The sequence below is a fragment of the Cyclopterus lumpus genome, chromosome 8 (genome assembly GCF_009769545.1).
Source record: "Cyclopterus lumpus isolate fCycLum1 chromosome 8, fCycLum1.pri, whole genome shotgun sequence".
Taxonomy (NCBI): Eukaryota; Metazoa; Chordata; class Actinopteri; order Perciformes; family Cyclopteridae; genus Cyclopterus; species Cyclopterus lumpus.
In genome coordinates, this window is record NC_046973.1 from 10,108,973 (window position 1) to 10,122,053 (window position 13,081).

The 13,081-nt window shown below is 40.4% G+C and overlaps 1 protein-coding gene across 1 annotated transcript; it reads right to left on the reverse strand.

Moving 5' to 3' along the window:
- Nucleotides 1-1,479: 1,479 nt before the first annotated feature.
- On the reverse strand, nt 1,480-9,417 carry LOC117734767 (all-trans-retinol 13,14-reductase-like). Its single transcript, XM_034539033.1, has 12 exons — nt 9,252-9,417; nt 8,715-8,897; nt 6,908-7,046; nt 6,514-6,616; nt 5,517-5,712; nt 4,761-4,958; nt 4,332-4,451; nt 4,060-4,198; nt 3,850-3,959; nt 2,187-2,353; nt 1,727-1,886; nt 1,480-1,634 (listed from the first exon to the last, which is right to left on the reverse strand). Exons 1-12 carry the CDS (start codon nt 9,415-9,417, stop codon nt 1,480-1,482), a joined length of 1,836 nt encoding a protein of 611 aa, XP_034394924.1.
- Nucleotides 9,418-13,081: the final 3,664 nt, after the last annotated feature.

Below are 13,081 nucleotides of genomic sequence, written 5' to 3' on the forward strand. Positions count from 1 at the left end.
TCCAATCTTTTGTTTTGAAGTTACAAATTAAACTCTAAGCTAGAACGTAATAGTTGTTGTGCTTTCTCAAATTATTCATGTATTTCTATTACCTGACCCTGGACCAAATCAGTTTTTTTTTATTTATGCTGCAGTTTAGCTTTTGTTTATCTCAACTCATCCTAGTTCCCCCCCTTTCAAACCCCGACGACTGATTAAATATGGACCAGGGGTCAGCAACCCCTTTCTTGTTAATGAGTGTGCCATATCAACATTAAGTTTAATTATGACACCATATTAAGTATGAAATAGGTCCATATAGGTAACGTGTATCGCAACAAATAAATTAAATTAAATAATTCTCCCATAATCAGGACATTGCAATTATATATATAATAGCACCATACAAGAAGCTTTCCACAGCCGAGTTGAAATCAATAACACGCCCAAGCTTCCACCAATCTTATTCATCAGCAATAAACGTAACAAATTCTGCAAAGGAGGGAACAAGTACTAGCCAATCAGAGACAGCGTAGGGCGGGTCTTCACTGAATGCCCTCTGAGGTAAATTTGTAATTTGTGATATTGGGCTATACAAAATAAACTGAATTGAATTGAATATGGGTTGGAGCAAAAAAAACAATCATTAAAGTGACAGGCTGTGGGTTAGGCAGTGGCGGCCATCCAATCAATTTCAGCAAACATCCCAGTAGGATTCAATGCAAAAAAAGCATTTCTACTTTTAACATTTATTCCAACACTACATCTTATTCATACAATTCAGTATATTAATATATATATATATATCATATAATAATATTCAGTATAATATGATATATAAATACCATCTAATGTAAATATACAATATACATATCATAAATATATTATAATAACATATAAATACTGTATAATATAAATCACATATATATAAAATATAATAGAACATGTTTATACATTAAGATGCCCCTATGAACCTTGTTATGGTTAAAGCGTGCCTGTTTTAGAGGCAGTGTTAAAAGTTAGATAGTGTATCTAACTTTTTTAGTTTCACTGTACAGTTTTACTCACTTAGTCAAATTCCTGTGTACATTGGGCAAATAAAGCTACTTGATTTCGGATTTGATAGGTGTAAATAACAGCAATTGTGGTTAAAAACGTAACGTACTGATAATATAGGTTATATGAATGTTGGAGTTTACAGTCAAGCTACTTGATCCATCAAGTTAAACTGGGTGGTTTAACTTTGGCCTAAGCTCATAGGGGTTACTTATTTTGTGGTCCTTTGAATGACAGAATACCATTATCTGAGCCAGTTTGAATTGTAATAATTTTTGTATTCTTGCATAGCACAAATGTCGACAAAGAACAAAGAAGAAGTTATCCTTAAATTTACAACAGAAACAGGTGTTTGAAATGTGCTAGGAAGCTGCCTCGCCTTCCCCAAAGCATGTGTAAAAGCTCACATGCTTTTTGAGAAATGTACCCTCCACTACAGCCCTGTCACTTCCAGGTCATCTTACGATTGGTCCGTTTGTTTTTAATGCGGCTCTTCAGGGCTAGAAGGTCAATGTAGAGGACCTGGTTGAGGACGGAAGAGGCACAGAGTAGTCCACCGTGCAGCGCCCCAGCCATGCCGTTACAGAATACGTCCTGACCTGCACACACAAACCCACACACACCCAATCATCCAGCAGGCTGCTCTCTGACAACAGTCTTATCTGGTCTGGATTCTACAGTCTTATTCTACCTGTTAGGTAGAGGCCATCGATCGGTGTCTGCGGTCGTGTCCTGGCAACCGTGTCTGGAGTGAAACGCTCCAGGTTGTGTTCAGCCCCGTACATCTCACCTCTTGGAGCGCCCAAATAGTGGACATTAGTAAGAGGAGTGGCAGCATCCACCATCACCACCTGAACATAAACACACATGCTATTCACTGACAAAACAGCTGCCACTTCAGCATCTTTGCACTTACTACATTTATTTTGGAGACAGAGAAATATTTTAGACTGGTAATGTGTACACACAGGGAAGAAAACTAAAAGAACATCTTAGATATCTATGATAAAATACTTAATGCGACCATACACCACTGCCCAACACATCGAATGGTGACACCCGAGTTCCATTCACTGAGGACGGGTGTGGGATAGACCTGAAAGCCCCAGGAATAAAGCTAGTAAGTGAACTCTGAGTCTGGAATACATTACCTTGTCCCGAAGTTGAGGGAAGATTGTTAGTGCCCAGTCCAGCATCTCTTGGGCCATACCATTCTTCATATCCACGTAGTTCTGTCCCCTCTTGCCAAGCTTGGTCCCCTCCCATTCCTCAAACCACTCATAGCGAGCCATGGTTAGCAGCGTCATGCAGGACTTACCTGCAGCGAGATAAGAAGGGGAAATGACCACGATATGGCTCATGTAAACATCAGATTCTGTTTGGATATAGTGAATTCGGCCTTATTCTGAATGGAGCATTTTACGATAAAAACGTGGGAAATTATTTGGGATATTATTCAGGTTTGAGGAGCATTCTTTAGACATGTATACAACGCATTCAGAATATGCATCACAAGGTTTTATTTTTTACTTTGACTTATTTTACTTTCCTGTTTACAACCAGCTCTCTGCATTGAACAGATAACAACAACAAAGCTGCATGCCCAAAAGAAAAGCCCACATTTCTGGTCGGAAGAGAAACACACCTTCTTTTACACATTTTTGGACATGCGCAAAATATCTCAACGCTGACCTTTTTAAGAAGGTGGTTGAAGAAAGAGGGAGGATGTTCACGTCGTGTAAATATTGCGCCACCGGTGCAAGAAGCGAAATAGCACAGTTTTCCTTATTTTGACAAGATCAACAACATATTTAGGCGTCAACCCGTCAAACACAGAATGAAGTCGACGTGGGATTCACTGGCCCCGGTGATGAGAATCTGCACAGCTGTACGTAAACAGGAATATTCATTTTCATTAACCATGTAAACAGCTCATTATTGTCTTTTTTTTTATACAAAAAAAATATATTTGGTGCAACTATAAGTGGTCATTGATACAAATGTTTGTCAACATGTCTTCTGGTCTTGCTCTAATGAACGAAATTGTCCAGAAAAGTCACTCTGTAATAACTGGATTCAATTCTCAGTGAAATAAGAACATGAATGCTGTGTGTTATTTTAGCCTCACAGGAAGACAAACTAAAATACACCTTCAAACTTAGGAGTTTTTCCTGATCCGATGTGAGGTCAAAGGTCAGGGATGTCGTATGTGTACAGATTGTAAAGCCCTCTGAGGCAAATTCGTAGTTTGTAATATTGGGCTATACAAAATAAACTGAATTGAATTGAATTGACTTTCCTTACTGTACTGATTGTGATTTTAGGATGGTGCTTTTTATTTAAATTAATTTTTTTTAAAAAGCCAATAAACATAATAAACAATACAAATGTATCTTCATTAAAGGCTACAGAAAATGGTTTAACAAATAAGTTGAGTAATAAACAAGTGTTTGTGGCTCAGCTCCACAAAGTGCATAGAACATCTATAGAAACAGATTTGGAAATGATTTTAGGATTTTTTTTAATGATTTGAAATAGAATGTGTAACCAAACTCATTTAATTGTTATTAATCTCATCATAGTTCTTTCCTTGCCTGTATGAACAAATCTGGACATATCCACATCCTTTGTCAATAACACTCTTTAGAGTCACATGTTAAACATTTTATTTGGGATATATAATTTAGTTGCTTTTAATTTCAATTTTTTTATAGAAAGTCACACGGTGGCTGTCAGAAATAAAAGAGGGAATCTGATTTGATGGCAAACTAACAAGCATGTGTACATCTGTGCACGTGGAGTGTCACCAGTTACCTGGCTGTCGGATATTGGATGTAGGATCTTTAGCTGATGGGAAGGTGATGAACATCATGGGAATGTTGCCCAATACCTGCTCTGAGCTCAGAGAAGAGTAGCGCTCCATACTGCACGTACACAAGCACAACAGGGACGTGTTAACATCACATGGGATATGTTCGACTCAAATATGATCAAAATATACATTTCTTCTTTATAAAAACCTACAGTGAGTCCAAGTCATTGTCTTTATACATCCAGAAGTTGGTGGAAACAATGCCAAGCTCTTCTTTGGTTCCATCCAGACCAACAAAGACCAAGAAGGAACCCATGCCATGACGCACCAAGCCCAACAGGGACTGGACCTCTACACACACACAGACACACACACACACACACACACACACACACATTACAGGAAGTGTGCAGTAGAAACCGATAGTGAATGAGGAAAAGGGTCAATGTAACATTTAGTGGCTGCAGTGCCCATGCTGTGTTACCTGGTTTGTCCTGTACGGGTTGAGGCAGAAACTTCTGGAAGGTGTTGAAGATTCCAGCGTTGGAAATGACAACAGGGGCATGGACCTCAATCTCTTCTTGTCCTTTCAGCACCGTCACACCTGACACACGTACACAGTTTGAATCCTCAGGAAACATCCAGCATTGCATGTGGTGGTCTGTTTATTGGTGGGTACCATCAGGCTAACAACAACACAATTATTTAAACCAGTGCCATCTGTGACGGGACACGGGTTTGAAAGGGGAATGTTTAAGTGCAGAGTCCTTTTTTGGGTCCATTTTTAGTCAAGTCCTGCGACTTGGAACTTACTTATTAATTAAGGCTTCTGACTTGAACCCTAAAAAGACTCTGAGTAACTCTCTGTGGACCATGAACAGAGCATGAACCTGTATCCCCATCCCAGTCTTACCGTAGGCCTTCCCCTGCTGGTTGATGAGGATGCGTTGCACAGGAGCCCTGACCAGCACTGTGCCACCAGCCTGCTGAATGACAGGGATGATGTGGAAGGCAAACTCGCTGGCGCCCCCCCGTGGGTAGTAGGCACCACGTTTGTAGTGGTGAAGCAGGAGAGCGTTGATGAGAAAGCTGGAGTCTTTAGGAGCGACACCTACAACGAGAAGGAGGAAACCATTTAGGAGGATTCACATAGTGGGTGTGTTATCTGTCATGCTTGTGAGTGAGTGAGTGAGTGAGTGAGTGTGTGTGTGAGTGACTGAGTGTGTGTGTGAGTGAGTGTGTGTGTGTGTGAGTGTATGTGAGTGAGTGTGTGAGTGTATGTATGAGTGTATGTGTGAGTGAGTGTGTGTGAGTGTGAGTGAGTGTATGTAAGTGAGTGTGTGTGAGTGTGTGAGTGAGTGAGTGAGTGTGTGTGTGAGTGAGTGAGTGTGTGAGTGTGTGAGTGAGTGAGTGTGTGAGTGTGTGAGTGAGTGAGTGTGTGTGTGAGTGAGTGAGTGAGTGTGTGAGTGAGTGTGTGAGTGTGTGTGTATGTGTGTGTGTGTGAGTGAGTGTATGTATCTAAGTGAGTGTGTGTGAGTGTGTGTGTGGGTGTGTGTGTGAGTGTGTGTGTGTGTGTGTATGTATGTGAGTGAGTGAGTGTGTGTGAGTGTTTTATTTGTGCTGCTTGAGTGTGTGTTGTCTGTGGTGCTTGTGTGCGTGTGTCAGTCACCATAGAACAGGTAGGCAGACAGTGCCTGCAGGTCCTTGTTTTTTGTGAGGCGGGACATCATTTCTGAATGGTTGGTTGTTGCTAGGCGGAACACTGAGGATATGCGATCCAAAATGCTGAATCGAACCAGGAAGTTAGCCAGCCAATAAGGTATGATCTTCAAGATGGCGATGAGTGGTGTCCGCCGTGAGGCTAGCTGCAAGGAGAGGTCACACAGGCACAATATACTTTACTTATAAAACACACAGGGAGGGCCGCCATTCTGCTCTATGAGCACAGCTCTTTGGAGTTCAATGTTTTCAATGTGCCACTGCAGCTCGTCAGGGGACCATGACAACCACAACAAGAGAACTGATACAGTGACGGATTTACTGGTATCCAAGTTCCACGAATGACACCTCTTCATTGGCAGAGAGCGATACCAGTAAGACACACAGCTTCTTATTATCTGATCTGCGACAATAATCTATTTTTTTCATAGTAGTTTACAAAACTTGTAGTATTATAGTGTCATATAGCTATCCATTTCCTCCATTACAAGCTACAAATGGCTCTATATACTGTTACGTGAATAGACAAGTCAAACTCAAAACCTCAACATTGCCTGGTGGCAGTAACAGCAGCCCCCACGGCAGTAACCACTGGTTTTCAGAAAGGATGTTAAATATTTCAAATAATTAGAAAGGGAAAAATCATATATGAATATGGACCTGTAGAGTCGAACAAAGAGTATGTTCTTTGTTTTTCCTGGTGGGTGCATTTTTCAGTCCAGTAAGAGGCTTAGACAGCTACATACACTTGGGTGTCATCTCCATAGAAGTGCAACACAATACTGGGCTCGCCAGTTTTTCATGCTACCACTAGAAAAAACCTGCATTGGGTCAAGTTTGTCATGAATGTACACAACTTTGTTCGTTCATCAAACTCTGCTGCTTCCTTCTTTCCCGACCTTCCCATCCATCATTCAGTCATGATCATCAGCTCCCTCCCACTTTACCTTCATTAGTCTCATGAACTCATCAATGGCCTTCTCCTCTCCTGGGAACTGCTTCTTCAGGCTATCGGCCATCTCAGTCTTCCCTGCATGGATATGGTACTCCCTGATAATGTATGGAAAGGCGGGTCAGACATGGAAATGTTGTTCTGATTAGTTCTAAGCCAGGTAGGATTCATAGCCCTCTGTCTCAAAAGTGTGGAAATATAAAACAATTTAAATATGGATGTGTTAGGAGCCTTGATAATTCTTAGTAAGAAATATAGTTTGTGTGAGGCTTTGTTGTAGCTTTGTTGCAGTCGATTAGTCCTGGTAATGAATGAAAGTGAAGAAAAAACCATTGAAAGAAAGAAACCACTTAACTGTCCAATAATCATAATGTGATTATGTTCCCCACCTGCGCTGGTCATGCTGACCCAGGAACAGTGTGTCAAAGTGCTGCTCCAGCCGTGTGAACTGCAACTGTCCCTCTGTGATCTGATCCAGAGCAACCCTCAGCAGGCTGCCCTCGTGAAGCTGGCCCAGGTAATGGATCCCTGGGGGGGTCAAATCAGTGCATTAAAATGTAAAACATAAAACTACTTTATTAGAGTTCAAATGATTCTTCATCCAGTCCTTGTGAGATTACAATGTAAAAGTGAAGCTAAATCAGTCAGTTGGATTATGACTGTAAGAGCCATTTTGTGTATTTGTTTATGTTGGACCTCCCACCACTGGGGGGCACAAGGCCGACTGCTACTGCCGTCGGCCCTATATAATTAGCAGAGCATTGGGGACAGCTGGTGCTCGTTTTGAGGGAAGAAAAGTTTTTTGAGTCTTGTGACTGAGGCTGTGCCAGAGAGGCAAATGTTTATGGTTTATTTTATGATTTAATATATGCAAGTAAGTTTTGACAATGAAATGATTTTTGGTTTTTGGTAATAATAAATATGATGGACCTCACAACTGGACAGTGTCATCAATCGAACGCGTCAGGAACAATCGTCAAGCGAGCCCCAAGTAGGCCTTATTGTTGAATAGGCAACGGGGGCACTACAATGACATTATTTAGAGGTTATCCTTCTGTGACTATGTTAGTAATCTTTGCTTCTACTTCGTTCATTGTCCATTTTTTAATATTTCAAGAATTTTATAAACAGAAAACAAAAATGAAATCAATCAGTATTTCTGGGCTGCCAAAAAACCCTAAACAGCCAAATAACAAATGCTGTAACTTCAGATAAACAAAGAATTGGTGAAGCAGTGAAACTGCTGAGCATCAGTAATACTGTATTGTGGGAAGTGAAGTTATTCATTCATTGATGGAGCTCTACACGTGTCGAGGAGGGCTTCATTTGCTGTGCTCTACTTTAAAAAAAAATTGAAACATAAATGTGTGCCTACAAACAACTAAATTGTGGTATTAAATTACTCAACGGGGGGCAGCTGAGGCTCAGGAGGAAGAGCTCCACTAACCGGAGGATCGGCAGTCCAATCCCTCCCTCGTGTCCACGGGCATACCGAACTCCAAACCTCTCCCACAAGCTGTGCCATCAGCTTGGAAGTGTGCATTTAGATTAGATCCTGATGAGCAGGTGGACACCTGCTACGCCAGCTAGGGCTAATCGTATCATCTAAGTGAGCAGTTTGGAAAACATGCAGTGTTGTTGCCTGTATGTCTTTAACATGTCTCCAATATTAAAATATCATTTACTATTATGTTCTGTCAATTTGTAAACACACATGAAGTACCTAAAACCATGAATTAGTTCATTATTAACACACATTTTGAAACCATCACCAATGGAACAGACTTCTCTAAGTTGTTGTACCAAACTCTGTTTCCCTTCAGTGGGATTTGGTTGCAGACCAGCTTTATTAGAGAGCATTAGCTTTGATACTACAAATAGATGAAAGTACATGGAATCATATTGCACATATTCATAGTGGGAGCACATATTTGTGGCATGATCTTTGTATTAACAACTATGCTGCTGTCTCCCAAAGCGGCCATCACAGCCGTGGTTCATTACTTATAATTCACCACAATGATGTTTGTGTTGAGTACAGTTTATACAATTATATTAAACTGACTGGGTTGTTCACCATATCATAATAGTATGTGGGTTCATCTTCATTATCATCTTGTTCTTTTAATAAAGAGCAATGTTGCAGCTGCAGGGAAAGATGTGTGGTGTGTGTGTCCATCCTCTTCGCCTTCTTACCCACATCAAACTCAAAGCCCTTATTCTGAAAGGTGTGTGTGCAGCCTCCAGCTTGATCATGTTGCTCCAAGACTGCAACCCTCTTGCCGGCTTTAGACAAAAGCGCCGCTGCTGTCAAACCTCCGATACCGCTGCCGATCACCACGGCATCCAGAGCCGGAGGAACGCGGTCCGCACGAAACCCTGCATGGAGCCAAGGCTACATGTTAAGGTGGTATGGTTTTTAATTCTACCACAATGCTTATTGACTGTATCTGCAGTCAAAAAAATGCAACAGAACTGGTAATGTACACATTCTGTGAGTCCAGGTTGAATTCCTAGTCTTACCTAGGAACAAGACAGTATTCGTGCAGTCATTTTCTTCAAAGCATCTAGAGATGGTTGAAAAACGACTTCTATATTATTTCGTTCATCCTGAAGATGAAGAGCAGCTTTCTCTTGCTTCTCTTAACTAGTGGGATGTTGAACACTAATACCACTCTGGTTACAGGACAGTACCTGCCAATCATCAAGATGTAAGACTCTGTATCATCTTACCTTTCTTCAGCCTTTCGTCCCTCTGCCGGCTGTCGGTGACCAAGGGTCCCGGTGGCCTCAGGCACTTCTCACTGAACACCTTGTATCGTTGCCCGATGATCAGGAAGAAGAGGACCACCACCAGCAGCAGCACACAGCTCAAAACACCAAGAAGCCACCACCACATGGCAGAGGAGAGCTGGATGGAGAGGACCGAGGAAGAAAAACTAAGGTAGATTGAGAGAATAACCTCAAAAGAGCAGGGATGAGGTAGGACTGGAGGATGAAGAACAGTTTGTGAGCAAAGACAGAAATATATGAAATCCTCCAACAAGGCGCTCCCTCAAAAAGAGCACTAAAGTGCAGAGATTAATATAATTAAAGTGAGGGGTGGAGAGGAGGAGACACTTATTAAGGTTCAGGAAGGACATGCAACTCATGACGTTTGGGAAATTGTGACTCTACAAAGAGCAGAGCAGATGGCCCATTCTCCACACAGAGGACATGAGACAGGCAGAGAAGAGAGAGCTGGTTGTTTACCGCCTCTTGAGACTCCACTGAGACTATTGGCCACATTCAGCACCAATTTGTTGCTCCTTCTGAACTGCCTCAGGATGTGTTTTTTAGAATCGCAGTAGTTCCGCTGCATGATTGTGAACAGAGATGCTTTCAGAGCTGAGATGTTGTTGATAACTGGGTTATTTGTGAGCCACTTGGCTGAGTAATTAAATGGACGAAGGTTAACAAGTAAAGACGTATCATTTTATTTGAGCCTTTCAGAAGCCACAAGGCTGTTTAAGAGTAACAGTCATGACTTTCTTCGATCAGGTTATAAAGTTGCTCTAGATTCAGAGCATTTTGCTTCACATGTTCATCTAACCAGTGTTGTGCAGGTAGACTTCGTAACTCAGTCACCGACTGCTTTACAGACAATATTTTGGTCTTGGAACGTCACATTAAGTTGATACAGTCCCCCACATTTTCAGAGGTTCAAAAGTAATTGGACAATTGTCTTACAAATGGTTTGATGGCCAGGTGTGGCCTGTTCCCTGGTTATTTCATGACACATTTGGGTCGACTGTATAGCTCATGTGGAGAGTGGTCGTCCCGTAACCACAAGGTCCCCGGTTCGATCCGCAATCTCCTCGTAGTTCATGTTGAAGTGTCCTTGAGCAAGACACTGAACCCCCAGTTGCTCAACGGGTGCTTCACTGCAGCCCACTGCTCCTTAATAACTAAGGATGGGTTAAATGCAGAGAAGAATTTCCCCACGGGGATCAATAAAAGTGTACATTAAAAAAATATTAAATTAAGCAGATAAAAAGGTCTGGTGGATTTGCATTTGGTAGCTGGTCCAGGGAACTCTCAGCATGAGAACCAAAGAGGTGTCGCTGCAAGTGAAGGAGGCCATTAAAAAGGCTGACCATGACCAACCTTTCAATTCAGTTTATTTTGTATAGCCCAATATCTATTATGTTAGTTTGTCCAATTACTTCTGACCCTCTTAACATATGTGGGACTGTGTAACAATGGCTGTAATTCCTAAACAGTTAATGCTATAATGTTGTTATATCCATGGAAATAAAGCTGAAAGTCTACAACCACATATTGACTGTTTTGTTTTTTTAATCCATTGCAGTCGTGTAAATAGGCAAAATTAGAAACAATACAAATGCTTATGGACCTGCCTGTAAGTGGTTGAGAATTAGATTTCACAGGTGGTTGCGTAGGATCGTTCCAACTTTTGTAAAGTCCAAAAATAAAATCTGTCAAGACGCCAAGCTGAGCTTAGTTTTTATTAGAAATTAAAAGTGGGGGGAGGTTTAAAGAAAAAAGGTTGTGAACCACTAGGTTCTATACTATAGAGCTGACGAGTGAAAGTGTGGCTCGAGGGAGGGACAGAGAGGAAGAGAGTGGCACAACGTATGAATAATAAATGCACATTTGCAGTATCTGTATAACAATGCATTATCTTAGTGCATAGTCTCATGATTCCCAGTAAAAAAACACAATCAGAATCAATCAGAATCTATTATTTATTCAGTATAGACAGAAGCTTGAACAATCATCAGTCCTACAACACAACTATGTGGTTAAAAATGAATTAACTTTCCATTTTAGAGCCATGCATTTTAGAGACTATAGAGCTTTTATGTGAAATGCAGACCGTTGAATTTAAAGGAGCACTTAAAGGAGCTTTTACACATCAAGATCATGGGGAGTACTAATATTAATACAATGGTATGATGTATTTGTTTGCACTGAGGGGACCTTTCTAAAACGTTTAATAGAGAGATACTGCCTTATGGGAGTTGTAGCATTTGGGTTTTTAGAGCTTGACCCATAATAAATGTCTGGATATCTCTGCATCTGCTGCCATAATTTGGACCATTCTTTTTGTTAAATCCATCTCTTGCAACTTCCTCGACATTATGGAATCCCTGGAGTGTCCCTTTCAGGTAACCTTAATTCTCAAATTGAATGATGTTGTTATGTAACATTTTGAAATGACAAACTCTCCATAAGTGCATATTTAGTACATATAACGTGTACATAAACCTATACTTCAAGTCACTTCATACTTCAATTATTCAAACACATAATTGCCAGGGAGCCATTAACGAAATACAAATTGGTAAAACCAAATTACTTTACAGTCATATCTAAATGTAAATCATTAAAGATACAGTGACAAAAATGGTTTTATTGCATTTGTGAGATTTCCTAGAGAAAGGACACAATACATGTGCTGCCAAAAAAAAAAAAAATCTATTTTCAAGCCACTTGCATAAATACAAATGTGACTTCACAAAGAATGAGTCACTAAAAATGTCTAATATGACTGGTCTGAGGATCGCCTATTTGCCAGATATGACCCACAGCTATTTTACCCATCTATCCCTAAACTATGAATTGTGCATTAAAAGTTCAGTAGCTGCCACAATAACAGATCAAAGTACAAACAAGCAGCTCAAGGAGCTTTGGCACAATTGACAGCGTTAGTGGCCGATTTGAAAAGGCTAAATAAAAAAAAAGATGACGCAAATGAGTTGTAGTTTAAATTGTCTTCATACTTTCACACTTTTATCTTTTTGTTATGTTGTTCACTTGTAGGCAACTGTATGTCTCTACTAACCAAATTCTGAAGTGTCATACTGTAAATACTAGCCGGTAATCTCATACCTACTAAAAATCAGTATGTATATCATTGCGTCTCTACAAATTGTTTACAACTGAGTTAATAAATACAACCGTTTAAAAAAATAATAATTATAAATACTACAAAATAATAAATACAATTATAATAGTAGGAATGTTTGGAAAGAGTTACCCATTCTTATGAAATACATTGTGTAGTAAAATAGAGCTTCTGTGCAATGTTGTCTGTGTGTGTGTTTTTATGTCAATGGAGATCCATCTAGGTAAGACTGCTCCATCAACCATACTGGGGATCTTTAGATCTTGGGTAACACTGGCTGTGTTCACGATCAGTGTCTGATATTTAACTGATTTTGTGTTATTCTCTTAATTTTTAAGTTCAGAAGTTGCTAAATAACATCAGCATCAACTGGTGCACACCTGATTTTTGTTTTTAGTTCCAACATGCTGTTCTTTAAAGGCTTCATGACAATGGAATGGAATAGGCCGACAGCACCAATGAAATACCAAGAAGCTACGTAGCCTAGCACACATCTAGGTAGCCTAGCACTCGTCTACATAGCCTAGAACACAACTACGTAGCCAGCACACGGCTACGTAGACGTGTGCTAGGCTATCTATTGCTGAATGACATAACACAATGGTCACGGTTGCTGACAGGACTAAAATCTTATGGATTGCCACTTTAAATA

What these genes read in the sequence shown, in the direction of transcription:
- LOC117734767 (XM_034539033.1), bottom strand. Translation starts at nt 9,417, where the DNA reads ATGTGGTGGTGGCTTCTTGGTGTTTTGAGCTGTGTGCTGCTGCTGGTG. An exon ending in CCAGCAGGGGAAGGCCTACG is followed by an intron (nt 4,452 to 4,760) that starts GTAAGACTGGGA and finishes TACGTGTGTCAG; the next exon opens with GTGTGACGGTGCTGAAAGGA. An exon ending in GACAATGACTTGGACTCACT is followed by an intron (nt 3,960 to 4,059) that starts GTAGGTTTTTAT and finishes GTGTACGTGCAG; the next exon opens with TATGGAGCGCTACTCTTCTC.